The 14947-nt window shown below is 39.5% G+C and overlaps 1 protein-coding gene across 2 annotated transcripts in view; it reads left to right on the top strand.

The window, feature by feature from the left end:
- WDR48 (WD repeat domain 48) overlaps nt 1–14947 on the top strand; it is a 47760-nt gene that overhangs the window by 10999 nt on the left and 21814 nt on the right. Inside the window, exons 2-9 of one of the 2 annotated variants that reach the window (XM_031952436.1) lie at nt 1002–1060; nt 6724–6864; nt 9954–10032; nt 11018–11100; nt 11224–11353; nt 13055–13143; nt 13393–13494; nt 14141–14365. In XM_031952436.1, the coding sequence (XP_031808296.1) occupies nt 9975–10032; nt 11018–11100; nt 11224–11353; nt 13055–13143; nt 13393–13494; nt 14141–14365 (687 nt within the window). In that variant the 5' untranslated portion in view covers nt 1002–1060; nt 6724–6864; nt 9954–9974. The remainder of the gene's footprint in view (nt 1–1001; nt 1061–6723; nt 6865–9953; nt 10033–11017; nt 11101–11223; nt 11354–13054; nt 13144–13392; nt 13495–14140; nt 14366–14947) is intronic. The other variant, XM_031952429.1, reaches the window with a different exon arrangement.

Genomic DNA, 14947 nt, shown 5'->3' with positions numbered 1-14947 from the left:
ACAAAATAAAATATTGATTTGTTGAGTAACAAATAATTTAGTAGTTTTATTATTGTTCTCCTCCCCCTTTTGTTTTTAGCAATTCAATTTGCTAATATTAGGAGAATTTGCCCTTGGCCCTATTCTGTTCATTTTTGTCACTAAATAGGATGATGTCTCCCAGAATCTTTATCATCCTTCACGGCTTCTATGGGTGCTATCTCCATCTTTGATAGTTCACACCCTTCTTCCTCCCCCAATTATTGTCATCTTCCTAAAGTTATCTTTTTTTTTTTTTTAAGTAACCAGTAGAATAAAAACTTGAAGCCAAAACTGGATTTCTGTCTTTGTAACCTCCATGCCTAGGGAAGTGTGTTTTGTAGAATAGCACTAGATAAATATTTATAAAATCACATTGAAAAGAGGATTCTGTGTAGGAACAGGTTAGAACCATTGAAAGCACTGCCAGAAGCTTTCTCAAATCCAACTCGGTCTGTATTCTTGCTCATTTTCAACTCTGTGCCCAATTCATAGTCCAAGTTTAGTGTCTGTTTGAGATCAGTTCTAATGGACTAAAAAGCAAGCTTTTTATCCAGTTATTTGTCCCATTCTGGGCAAAGGGGTTGTTCATCTACTTGATTTTTTGTGTATGGCTTATAGGCTGAACTCTTTTGAGTCATCGTGGATGTTATTTAGGGGGTTCCTGAGCTTCATATCCTCAGCATAATGTTATCCACAGACCAGAGCATGTGGACTGCCTTATCCTAGAGAATCCCTTTCTTTTCAGATACTGCCGAAGACATCTACCTTGACACTGGGGAATGTGGCTTAATTTTGATAATCAAATTTTTCTCTCCGTATTCAGCTGATGAAGAGTCCTGTATGATAATGATGGTGATAATGCTAATAGTAATAGATGATAATGATAGAATTTCTATAGGGTTTTAAGATTTGCAGAATACCTCATTTAATCTTCATAGAAATATTATGAGGTTGATGCTGGTATTATCCCCATTTTACAGGTGAGGAAAATGAAGGAAGAAGGCAGAGGTTGTGACTTGGCCAGGGTCATATATAGCTGGTAAGTGGCTGAGGCCAGATCGTGTATAATTCTAACATATGCCTAGAAGAGGCCCTGCTGGAGGAGAAGCTTCAAGGCTGACTTTTGTTCTGCCAGATCCTTTTTTTCAATCAGCAAACAAGACATGAAAGGATCTTAGATTCCATGTCTTTCAGTCTATCAGTAAGTTTTCCCTTCTTTGAGCTCTTGAACAAAAGAGTTTATTTAGATAAGGAATTGGTCCTTGAACTTCAGGTGTGTCTGGTCATTTTTGTGGTTGTGTTCATGATGAAAACCACAAAGCATCAAGAGCACGAGTCCCTGAGATGGTATTGTTGTAGTACCATCGAGCAAAAGAGAACCTGTGGGTTAGGTCATCCCCTCAAATTATAACATCTTTCTGCCTGGTTTGATATTGAAATTATCAAGAGTATCAGGTTTCATCCAGCTCCTTCTTTGGTCATTATAAAAAATATTTCCTATTTTATTATCATATGATTTTAGCTTAATGTTTATAGAGGTTCTTAAAATTACCATTCCATTTACTTTGCTACCATTATTGTTCAAGTGAAAAGTGTTTGCAGACGATTCTGAGTTATTTTTCCTTTTCACTTGTTCTGTTATCTATCATCACCAAATAATCCATCTTGGTGGGGATATCTGGTTATGTGTCTACATGGAGGCAGCCTCATGAAGAGCCTACTGGTTAAGACTGACGGTAATCCTGGCTATGTCTACAGTGTGCTTACTACGACAGACTCTGCACAGCCTGCTGGTAGTGACTAACACCTTTCCCCTTCCTCCAGACACACATAAACACTTCTCTAGTGTCATCCTCAGCTGGCTGATAATAACCAGCTGTTTCTCCACACTTAACCTTAGTCACAGTCTGCTGCTGCTGCCCACCTCTGTCTCTCACCCTCACCACATGCATACACAGGCTGTCGTATTTCCATCTTGAGAGAAAACCTGTCATAATTTGTGCTTTGCTGGTTATTGTCCTGATGAATCTAGAGACACTGATGTGGCTCGGTGAGGAAACAAAAACAATAGCTGCATAAGTCAAGGAAAAGAAGGATGTGGCCTGTTCACAAAGTCCTTGATGCTGTCTATACTGGCCTGCAAACCCAGTGCCACCATGTTACATGACAGCCAAATGAAGCTAGTGGGATTTGAAGCTGAGCACCCAGAAAGGGGGATTGATTCTCATTTGGCCCTTCAGCAGCACCTTCCCCCCCTCCCCCCAGGTCTACTCTACCAGCTCCCTCAGTTGACATTCTGAGGCAGAGGGTTCAGTTCTCTTTTGTATATTGTTGAGTATTTCTGTCTCCTAAGGGCAGGAGTCAAGTCTTGCTCCAAATCATGTTGTTGAACATAAGAGCAAGTGCCAAGAGCTACAAGGGAAACTCCCAGCCTAGCAAAGTGGTTATCCTCTGTTAAAGAATAGAATCACTGATTCCATATTAGGGAGCCCTGTTTGGGGAGTGGGAGAGTGTGATATATGCACTTCTCAGCACTTTTGCTGTAGCAGAGAGCTTCAAGAAATAGCCTGATGGTTTGATCCCCTCTCTCAACTAGGCTTGGTATCACTGCCAGGGACAGGAATAGACCTGGGAATGTGATTGGACTACAGGTTATGCGAAAGGGACCCAGAGATATTCACAGATTGAAAATTCAAGAGGAGTTTACAGAATATCAATTCAATTTAGCTAATTTCATCTTAGTGTGATCTTACTAGAGGCATAATGTTCAGAATAAGAGAGGTGGCTGGCTGTAATGTTCTGGTTAGCTTTCTGGAGGTCTTGGGACCAGCCTTGTTTTCAGCAGAATAATCAGGGATAAAGTCCAAAAGTCTTCACAGTCTGTCTCCTTCATCTGGGGCTCTGCTAGCTTTCTTGGAGGCCTTCTGGAATGGGGCTTGGTTTCAGTGAAGGAAATGGAGGAAAGCCACCACAAGGTTGATGAAGATGGAATGTCTCTCTTCCAGTTCTTGTTGGCTCTTATATACTCTGTTGTAAGTACATCATCATAGGTGTCAATCTTGTAAAATAGGTATCAACTTGTAGAACTATACATGTACATGTAAACTAGAGAATCATTACCTTAATTCCACTGAGTTAACACTTTGTTGTAACATTAAATCAATCATACTGAACTGGAGAATTATTAATCACTATGCTAGATAACCATTGTCTTATCAATTCCATTGAGTTAACACCTTGTTGTAACATTAAATCAATCATCCTAAACTAGATAGAGAACTATTAATCAGCATGCTAAACTAGATAACCATTGTCTTATCAATTCCATTGAGTTAACACCTTGTTTCTAGTATACTTCTCCAGAGTTCTGGCTCTCTACAGCTGTCCAGAATACATTCCCCAGTTTAGGAAGGACCCTGATCTGCTGGAGCAGTTCAAAAAAAAAAAAAAAAAAAAAAAAAAAAAAACAGGCTGCAAATGGGACAAGAAATCATGCCCTAAAAAGATAAGTTTTCACCTGTTAAAGAAAGCTTGAAACATGGGGTAGTGAAAGGAACCAATATTTGAAGGGTTGCCATGTGAAAGAAGCATTAGATTATTCTTTCTGCACCCAGAGTAGCCTCAGGAGTCATACCCACAAGTGGCAGAGACAGCTCTCAAAGCCATGAGAGCTGTCTACAAGTAGTTTTTCAGACTAGATGGATTCTTTCATCCCGTCCGCTCTGAGAGTCTCGGTCTCCTGAGATCTTTGTGTACTAGTCCCAGTAACATTGATGGACCCATACGTGATTTTTCTTATTTGTCAAGTATCTTTTTATCAGTGGCATCTCAAGCAGTTACTTCCTTCATTCCCTGAACTCTCTTTTCTTTCACTTTTGGCTTTTACCCCCCCCCCCTTTTTTTTTTCTTCTCTTCCTCTTTTTTTCCCTCTTCTTCCTTTCCCCACATCTTCCTCACCCTCTGGGTTAAAATTCTTGAGAAGTACTGACTTACTTGATATCAGTATTATTAAGATAAGTAGAAAAACTTCTGTTCCAGGTCAGTTCCTTCTTGTTTTATTATATTAGCTCTTCATTGTGAAGAAAGCAAGCTTGAGAGCTCTATTAGGCTTCTATTGTGTTGGCCAAAATATTACCAGAAGTGTTGGTTGTGATATAACCATTTTTGCCTAGTGATATAACCCTAAATATACTCAAAATTTACTAAGTTACAAACCTTCATGGGCCCCAATGGATAAGTGTGCATTTTATGTGCCATCCCACATCACTGCATATTTGCATCCACAAGTATTTGTGTATATAACATATATTTGCTACAATTAATCATTTCTCAGCCACCACTCTCCTTTCCTACCAGTCAGATGGAAGGACAATTAAGTCACTGACTTTTACTCAGATCTTTCACCTAAACATTTGCCCTTGAAAGGTGAGTGACCAAGCTCCCAAAATGAGGTTCTAGATATTGCCTTGCTCTCATTCAGGATGAAGCATAAAACTTGACCAGTTTTGATTAATTGAAAGCAAAGTTCATATGAACTAATGGAGTATTTTTTAAAGAAATGAAATTTTATTATTTACCTTACACAGAGTAAGTACATAGTGTTTGCCTTGAGAGAGGCAACATGGGGTCATGAGGAACATTGGACTTGAGGTTAGGAAAACCTTCCCTCCTGTTCAAATCTTGCCCCAGACAGTTAATGGCATGTCAATGTGAGCCAGGGCATTAACCTTTCTTGAAGTTAAATCCCTGAAGAGGGTATTCTGAGAAGGATAGTTGTTTTTGAGTCAGTTTCTGTAGGTCATGAAGTAGTAAATAAACAAATATAGATTAAGGATTGCTAATCTAGCAGTGAAGGACCTCCCAGGGTTATCTCCCTTTATTGTACTTAAGAACTACACTGTGGCTTTTCTTAGCCATAGGAACCTGAGGGCAAGACTAGTGGAATGAGATGCAGATTTCCATGACAAAGATTTGCCACTTATAGTATGCAGACAGTGGAAAATCCTGGAGGCATCAATGCAGTTGTAGACCACAGGCTCTAGATTAAGTCTAGGAATAATAGAAGCAAAAGTGGAGAAGGCAGACCAGGTGAATAGAAAAGGGTCAAGGGCCCAGAGGTCATAATCAGATTGGAGAACAGAGAGAGCAAAGAAAAGATTCAAGTTGGAGTTTAAAATTTCAGAATGATTCTTTTCAATAGAGTAAATACAGTGACTTGTGTATAGTAGGTATTTAATATATTTTTATGGAATTGCTGAATTGTTAAGCATGCTCCTTCTGATTTTCTTCTGCTGCTAATTTCTATACAGTGTTAACTGACAATTACCTAGTTCTTTGAAGTTCACAAAGTATACTATTACCAGCTTTCTCATCTGAGTCTCCTATCAGTGGTATGATGAAGTCTCATAGGTGTTAGCCCCATTGTATATGGGAATGAGGAAACTGAGCCTCAGACAGCTGAAGTAACTGTCCCATGATCCCAGATAATGGGATCAGAGATAAGATTCCAGAGTGCTTTTCATTATATGCACTATACTACATGGTAAATCCTAAAGGGAAAATCTACAGGAAAACTCATTCAGCCCAGGTTTCCAGGTACCACACTTTCCAAATAAATGACACTTGACTTAATATGCTGTAGCTGCCTTTGAACAGATTCTCAGAATTAATCATGAAATCTCAATTGGAAAGAGGTCTTAAGGGCTGTCTGGTTTACCCCCTACCTGAACAAATCTTCCCTCTATAAAATTTTCTCCAGTCTTTGTTGGAAGCCCTGCCTCTTACTTCTACCCTGAGGTGCAGCCCCTTCTCCTTAGAAATAACTTTGAAAAATTGTAAAGTTTCTCCTTATTTTCAATGAAAGTTGGTCTTTTTTACTGCCTCCACACAGTATCTCTAGTGAACTTGATTAGGCCTTCTGACCCTTGAATGCCCTCTAAGTCTGCTCTTCACCAGGCAAGCCTCTAAGGACCTGTTGGCTATGCTGGGGGTTCTTCGAATCTTAGGGGAGGAATTGCTCAAGTTCAATGTCGTGTCCAAGGTCCCGCGGTAAAATGCTGGCAGTGCCAAAGAGCTCTGTGCAGCACCTTGTCAGGTTTCCTGATATGGCCTTCTCTTTCACTTCTAAGCAGTGGAAATGCAAATAATCCTTTTATTTGGAGGGATCTTGATATTCTCCCCTGGTGACCAGCAATATGTGGGTCACAAGGAGAAAACATAACAAATTGTGCCACTATCTGCTGTTGTGAAGCATCAAAGGCGAGACCCCAGCAGCCAGTCCTGGAATGTTTCTGGCTTGGTGGAGCTCTTGGCACATGTGTTCTTGTAGCTTCACAGCAGCTCTGTGCACCCGGTGCTGGTTTTAATCCTCATCTTGCAGATGAAGAAATAAATAGAAAACCTAGAAATTGATATTAGTTACACCATGCAGACTCCATAGTGGTAATCACTTAGATAGGAGTGAAACAAGTAGCCAACATCTTGCCATGTGTGAACCTCCTTAAAAGGGACTCTCTGCTTTGCCTCGTTACACCAGCATTTGTTGGATCAAAACCAAACTCGAATTGATCTTGTGCATTAAAAGCAAGACTATTTCATTAGCAAGCACCAGTTTTGATGTATCAGGTGGATTCGGGTAGACCACATGCGTTTCCCCATGCGGTTCCAAACTGCCTAAAAACCAGATATTGCCTCTTCTTTCAGGTATCTTATGTCATTAGAGATGAAGTAGAAAAATGTAATCGGAATGGAGTCAACGCTCTTCAGTTGGATCCAGCGTTAAACCGACTCTTCACCGCTGGGAGAGACTCTATCATTAGAATATGGAGTGTCAGCCAGCACAAGGTAAACCCGGCCCCTCAAAGCCTCAGCATGTCACCTCAGGGCAACATCTGGGCTTTCTACACATGCCTAAGCATCATCTCCTTAGGGTTTGGGGCTACTAAGGGATTTTACAGTACATGAAGAGACTGAATTTGGGCTGCTGTAACCCTGGGGTTGGGAACAGGAGAAGGCTGTGTTTATTATAAGAGCTTCTCTCTCTTGTATTAAGATGAGTTTGGTGGCTAGGCCTTCTACACAAGGTTATTAGAAGGTTCTGTCCTTTCCAGTATTACTGGAGACTCTAGGTTAACATGAATCAACAGAAAAGGAAAAAAAAGTTAGACAAGCAAAAGCAAAGATAGACCACAGGTAGGCCATCCAGGTCATTGCTGTGCCCTAGAGTCAGCCTAGTCTCCTGTCCACTCCCAGCCAGGCCACTGTGTACCCTCCCTGACCTGAGAGTGTCTGGCTCATGCTCCCTCTCATTTGGAAGCTTCGTGAATCCCAGCTTCACCTGTACTTCAAAGCGTACCCAGGCTTCAGGATCTGTTTTCAATCCCATCTCCTACTGAAACTTCTATGTTGATTGCTCTTTCTCATTGAGTCCCTCTACTAAGTAATATAACCCTTATTGTTCCACAGATCTTTCATGTACATAAATATTGTCTGTTTTAGTTACTATATATTAGTTATATATTCCCAGGGGGCAAAGATTTCAACTCCTTTACCCTTGACACTCTCACAGTGTGGTCCACTTAATAGATTTCTTAATAAATAACTGTTGAACAGGTAATGGAAGAAGGACAGACACATGGATATCTGCATATGTATACCTACCTGTATTAAATGTAAGAGTATATATACACATACAAGTATCAAAAACATTTATTTAAAAGAAAAATTACCTTGAATATAGAAAGGGACAAGAAAAATGATTAATAGGGAGTTGATACTCAATGGAAGTAAAAATAGTGAGAAAACACCTGGTTGCTCTGAGAAATTAAAACCACCTGACCAGATGTCATTCCAATTGGGTACAGAACATAAATGTTCCCTTTTGCATGGGACAAAGGTAAAGAATCAGGAAAGAGAAGCATTGCCAAGAAAGTTGGGGTAGAGTGTGAAATTGTTAAAGCACCTACACATTTTGCACTGTCTGGGATTGAGGTACGGGGGAGGAGGTGCTGAAAAAACTGATATATATGATTGCTGAGCCACTGTCATTGAGATTCAGAAGATCTCAGAGCGAGAAGAGCTACCATAAGACTAGAGAAAGGTAAATGTTTTGATCTTTAAAAAAGGAAAGAAAACAGAATCTTCAAACTACAGACCAGAAAGCTTGACTTTAATTCCTAGCAAAATTCTAGCATGGAATATTAAAGAGATCATAAACACTGTCACAAGGAAGCCATGGTCACAGAGAGCAAATATAGTCGCATTCAGAATGAGTCCTACCAGATTTTCTCCTTTTTAATAGAGAGACTAAACTAGTATGACTTTAAGGAATGCTACGGTATTGCAAAGGATTGGATAAAATGCTTTTCTATGATTGTATGTGGAATGGTATTGTGATTGGGACAGAATACTGTGGTATGATAAGAAATGACAAATAAGATGGTTTCTAAAAAACCTGGGAAGACTTGCATGAGCTGATGCAAAGTGAAGAGAGCAGCACCAGGAAAACATTGCTCATAGTTGTTGCTTATCCCTCATTTTCTTTTTTTTTTTTTTTAATTAATTATTATTATTATAGCTTTTTATTGACAAAACACATGCATAGGTAATTTTTCAACACTGACCCTTGCAAAACCTTCTGTTCCAACTTTTTCCCTCCACCCCCTCCTCTAGATGGCAGGCAGTCCTATACATGTTAAACATGTTAAAGTATATCTTAAATACAATATATGTATACATATTTATACAGTTATCTTGTTGCACAAGAAAAATCAGATTTAGAAAGAAGGTAAAGATAACCTGGGAAGAAAACCACAAATGCAAGCAGACAACAAAAATCTTGAGTGCAAATGCTATGTTGTTTATCCCTCATTTTCAAAGAGGACTAATAACATCTCAAGTGAGCAAAGTTGCATGAAGTTGTCAGACTGGGTCTTCCTGAGTCCCCTCAGAGCTTAGTGGCAGGACACAGTCCAGGCTGCAGTGGATGGCCTTGGCATCTTTGATGTTTGACCAAGCTCTAAGCCTAAACCTCTCCTTAGTGCCTCCTTCAGCCACCTTCGTGACCCTTGAAACACATTGTTCTCATCTTACCCACTCCCCGAGGGATGGCTTCACATGCTTGGGGTAGACATTCCACTCACTCACCAGCAGGTTTGAGGCTTGTTGGTTACTCTGACTCTGGTTTAGTCCATCTGCTGAGATGTGCTTCTTGGAGCCACAAGTGAGAATTGGGTGAATGAGCAGCCCTGAGAAGGGCCTGGCAGTTTTTACACCAGAGGTGCTGGTCCGCTCTTAACACCCCTATACACTCCAGATCAACTACTCTGAGCAAGACTGATCTAAGTTCGAAAGAACCTCTGAAAAAAAATGCTATCCACCTCCAGAGAGAGAGTGGATGAACTTTTGAGGAGGAGATTGGCATATCGATCTTCATTTTTTTTGCTTTTTTTGTTCACAGCCTGACTAATGTGGAAATATGTTTTGCAAGACGTCATATCATATGTATCATTTGCTTGCCTTCTTCATGGATGGGGGGAGTTTGGAGGGAGGGAGAGAATTCAGAACTCAAAAAATTTTTTATTCAGGTTAAAATCCATATATAAATTTTTTAACAAAAAATTAAAAAAAAAAAAAGAAATTAGTTGGATGGCCACACTCAGAGCAGAGTTAGTTGGGACTGAGGACTTTGGTGAAGTACATTTGCTTCCCCCCCACTTAGAGGACTTCTAGGAGAGGCTGAATATGTTGCAGGCATGGTGCTTTTTCATTAACTGGAAACTGTTGAGCTGCCTCTCAAATCTCCAATCTAGTGAATCTCAATTACCTGCCTGGTTTTTCTTCAATTTTTTTATGTTAAAGTACCGTCTTGTTTATATGTTCCCTTGGAACATGTAGCTTGAAGACATTGTATTTCTTTTTTGTTTGCATTTCAGCAAGATCCCTATATAGCATCTATGGAACACCACACCGATTGGGTAAACGATATTGTACTTTGTTGTAATGGGAAAACATGTAAGTATTTCTTTACAGTAGAGGGAATTGCAAAATGTTAAGTTAATTGTTACAGCTCTTCTTACAGAGATTATTAAGCATTGCATTTTAAATTAGTAAGAGACAGTATGACATATTCATTTTTGCTTTGATTTCATCAAGATATTTTGTTGCTTATTTGGAGTTTTGTTATGGCAGATTTGTTACAAACAAAGCAGTAATTTTCATAGGGCATTTTCTGAGACACGGAAGTAATTTTGATGCAAAAATTTTCCCCCCAAATCATAGAATCTCAGAATTGAAAATCTAGCCCCTTTTCACTGTAGTGCAGTACAGATCACTAATGGTCATCATGAGGCCTCCCATTCCAAGTTTGATTAGGAAATTCTCTCATATCAAACTGAACTGTGTCCCCCAAAGATAGCCATGCAGAATGGGGCTAATCCTTCTGTTGTCTAACATCTCTTAAGATACTTGAAGATGCCTGTTGTATATTATTCATGATACCTGCTGTCTTCCTTTCTGTAGTTCACCAGCCCCAATTCTTACAAATGAACTTAATATGACATGGTTTGAGACCCCTCCCTATTCTGCTCAGCCTCCTAAAATAGAACACAAAGAATTTGACATAATACTTTCTCTGTATCCTAGTGAACATTGAGTACCATGAAACTATCTCTCAGCTCCCTGATTCTGAAAATTCTGTTTCTGTTCATGAAACCTCAGAACTTTCTGGCTGACAAGGTTATACTCTTAGTGACACTGGTCTTGCAGGCAACTGAATTACTTTTTATCTTTTTCACATGCTTCCTCCTATTATCATGTAGATGTAACTAATGCTATGAAATATCTTGTAGGATTCACAGCTTTTTGTGTGTTAAAATAGACATTTTAGACTATCATTGTATTATTTTTACTATGTTATTGAAAGATTATCAAAGTAGTTAAAGTTTCACATGTGTAAATCTTGCCTAAAATACTTTGTTTCTATTTTTGCCCCTTCTAGTAATATCTGCTTCCTCTGACACAACAGTCAAAGTGTGGAATGCCCATAAGGGATTTTGCATGTCAACATTAAGGACACATAAGGTAAATCTACTCCCGGGGACCCTTGTGTCTTTGATCTTGGGTGTAAGAAGCAGCCACAAGCATATTAACCCGTTCTCTTCATGATTGCCATTAGTTTTCACTGGCTTCTCTGTTCTGCTGCAGGATTATGTGAAAGCCTTAGCCTATGCCAAGGACAAGGAGCTGGTGGCTTCCGCTGGGCTGGACAGACAGATCTTCCTCTGGGATGTTAACACCCTCACAGCACTGACTGCCTCAAACAACACTGTCACAAGTAATATACTGGGCAAAGTTTTTCTACTTGCAAAAGTCGCTTGAAATGCTTTTTTCCATGAGTGCCAGTCTTACTTAACTCTCCAGCTAGCCTGGAAGTATTACAGTTGAGAATCGTGTCTTTTCAATGCCTCTTTGTAGCCTGTAGAACCTGGGAGCACAGGAAACACTAAATGAATAATTGTTAATGTTGATGATAGCATATTAGGAAAATATGAAGTAGGCCATTCTGGGTATTGGAAAATATTGTTGCATATATCGTTAAGAGCCATTAGGCAGTGGCTAGAAAGAAAGTACTTGTGGGATAGAGGGAAAGGTTCTCTGGAGGTACAAATACAATGATAGCTACAAAGCAATCTTTTAAAGTTAGAATCTTTCTAGTTCATGGTAGGTTATCTTTCTGATGTTTTAATTGGTACCTAATGTTATAGATCCTGTAGGGGAAAAAAAAAGAATTGTAGGAAAGCCCTTCATGCTAAAAGATTAAAATACAGTTACTTGTTGGGACTTTTATTACCTGTAACAAATCTTTAACATCAACCATCTTATTTATATAAAAAATAGACTAGAAATTCTAAGTAGGATTTCTAATTCATTTTGTTATCTTGAAAAAATTCTGATCCTTAAGTCATCTTTTTAGTTTTTAGAACATATGACTAATATGATTCATTTAATTAATTGAATTGTGTGCAGAGTAAGTCAACTGAAAAGATGGGTAAGTCCATGGTTCCCAAACTGTGTGTTTGACGCACTCTGGTGAATGTACAGGAGCACCCCAGGCTATTTTTTTTTTTTATCCAATTGCTTAATACATGATATTTCATTTGGCATAGGGAGTCTGTGAAAAAATTACTGAGACACCAGGAGTGCCTTGAACTGAGGAAGTTTGAGAGCCCTGGGCACAAAATAAAATTGGGTCTCTTTAGCCAGAAGAATAAACGTAAGGGTTTAACATAATCACTCTCCAAGTACTTGAAGATTGTTATGAGAAACTTCTGCAGAAATTCTATTTTGAATGGCTCCTCTTAGCATGGAGGTGATCCTGTGTGCTTGAAGGATATTTGAACACTGGCAGCTCTGATGAGTTCTTTGAAACTGAAAGGTCTTGGAGTACAGATCTGGGGAGAGATGGTCTTGTCAAAGAACCAGTCTGACTGATTAAGGAAAGACTCGTCCCCAGCGCTGTCCAATAGAGAGCCAGCTCTTAGTCTGCATGTCTCATGAAACAAGTGGTGGAGTGGCTTTTACTGTCTCTGCAGCAGAAAATAGGTCGGGGGAAGTTGGGGAAGCCAAGAAGGACTTTCAGACTGAGGATACACTAAACAGTGGGGACCCTCATAATGGCTAGGTCTTACCTTCCTCTTCCCTATACTTGTACAGTCCACATGACTCACAAAACAGTGAAGAGCAGGGTCCAGATTCGTTCTTTGTCCTCAGAGCTCTGCCCCATTGCTGCTCAGCTTTTAGAGTTTGCAACTCCTGGTTTGAACCAGGTCCTTCGCCTGGCCTTTGCAAGACCTGGCCTTGCTTATTAAAATGAACCTTTATTTAGGGCTTTTTCTTTCTCCCTAAAAGCAAGTTATAAAGATGATGATGTAATTGGTTTCTAAATTAAAATGCCCTTTACAGTTACAGTTTTGGCTAACTACTAGTAACTGGTAACATTTATTTCTATTTTCTTCTTTTTCCTATCTCCCAATAGCTTCCTCTCTAAGTGGGAACAAAGATTCCATTTATAGCCTTGCAATGAATCAGCTGGGAACAATCATTGTATCGGGGTCCACTGAGAAGGTAAGTGGGCGCTAAAGTTTATCGTCTGTGGCAAAGGACTGAGTAGTTGGGAATCGAGAAAATAGCTTAGTCAAATTAAACGGGAATCGAGAAAATAGCTTAATCGAATTACACATTGGATGGGTGTGTTACATAGATCATTACAAAGGTTTATTAATATGGTTGTAATTGTGCTTTTTATACCTTAAAATATAATAAATATACCTTGTGTAGATTAAATATGTCATTATTTTCCGTTTAAATTCACAGGTTTTGCGGGTTTGGGATCCAAGAACATGTGCAAAGCTCATGAAACTTAAAGGGCACACAGATAATGTGAAAGCTTTGTTGTTGAACAGAGATGGGACTCAGGTATTCAGTTTAACTTGGAGCTAGGGGACATGGTAGTTCCTAGAGTGCTGGACTGGGAGTCAGAAGGACTCCTCTTTGGAAGTTTCAAACCTGGCTGGGTGACCTGCAGGTCCCTTCACTCTATTTCATTCAGTTTCCTCATCCGTAAAATGACCTGGAGAAGGAAATGGCAAACCAGTGTAGAGAAGAATCAAACATGACTGAACAAGATTTTTATTAATAACTTTTTCATGACCATTAAAATATTTTTTATAGATATCCATCAAGAAGTGTCCCAGAGAACTTCATCTCAAATTGCCCTCTCAATATGCTACAAAATGAACATATATAGTAAATTCTAGATTATTTTAAAAACTTAAGCTCAAATCACATACTAAATCCCCCCCTTTTTAAATTTAATTCATTCAACATTTTAAAAATGAAAGCAAAAACAAGGAATTTCTTCAGAGAACTGGTGTATTTGCAGCATGTCATCAGAACTGTCATTCTAAATAGCTTTAGGAGCATAAACACTTGGACTTTAGAGCTAGAGACTTAGGGCTTTAGAGATCCCCCTCCTTTCACAAGGTTCATGGGGGGATTGAGAAAGGGGAGGTAGGGTGTGAGTGGGCTTCTGATCCATTCTTTGTTGTACCATTTTATCTAGTGCCTTTCTGGCAGCTCCGATGGAACTATCCGCCTCTGGTCCCTCGGCCAGCAAAGATGTATAGCAACCTATCGAGTACATGATGAGGGAGTATGGGCCTTACAGGTTAATGAAGCCTTTACTCATGTGTATTCTGGAGGAAGAGACCGGAAGATTTATTGTACAGATTTGAGAAACCCAGATATACGGGTCTTGATTTGTGAAGAGAAAGCCCCTGTTCTCAAGGTAAGAGGACATTGTGTGAAAATATGACAGTGATGTTGGATTCACAAGCACTAATTCATTAATTTTGGATCCTAGTGGGATTGGGTGCTAATTTGCCAGGGAGGCAAAACACAGCTAGGAAGATAGGCCTGTCATAGCTCATTGTAAGGGAAGAAGGAACTGTCTGTGAAGGCAAGAATTCTCCCAGTCCCAGGAAGGCCTATGAACTTACTTTTACAAACATATCTTGATCTTTGTGTTTGGGTAAAATTATATATTATATTTTATGCACTTAAATACATTAGTTTGGGAGAAAGGATCTATAGGTTTCTCCAGATTGCCCAAGGGGTCCATGACCCACAAAAAGCTAAGAACCCCTGCTCTGGATGAAGAAATGGAAATCCTCAGACTGCTCAGGGATCTGTGCACAGTGAACTGAAATCTCCAGACCTCTTTCAAGGAGGACAAGTCAGAGAAGCTGCCCTAGCTTTACTGTTCTTGAAGGAATTGCTTGAGTTAGGGGGCCCTCCTCCACCCTTTACCAGCGGTTTCCTTTTCATTGAATTAGCCATTTTCCTAAAAATTACAGTCACTGTAAACCCC

This window comes from Sarcophilus harrisii, chromosome 1 (assembly GCF_902635505.1).
Source record: "Sarcophilus harrisii chromosome 1, mSarHar1.11, whole genome shotgun sequence".
NCBI lineage: Eukaryota > Metazoa > Chordata > Mammalia > Dasyuromorphia > Dasyuridae > Sarcophilus > Sarcophilus harrisii.
This window is presented reverse-complemented; position numbering and strand designations above follow the sequence as displayed.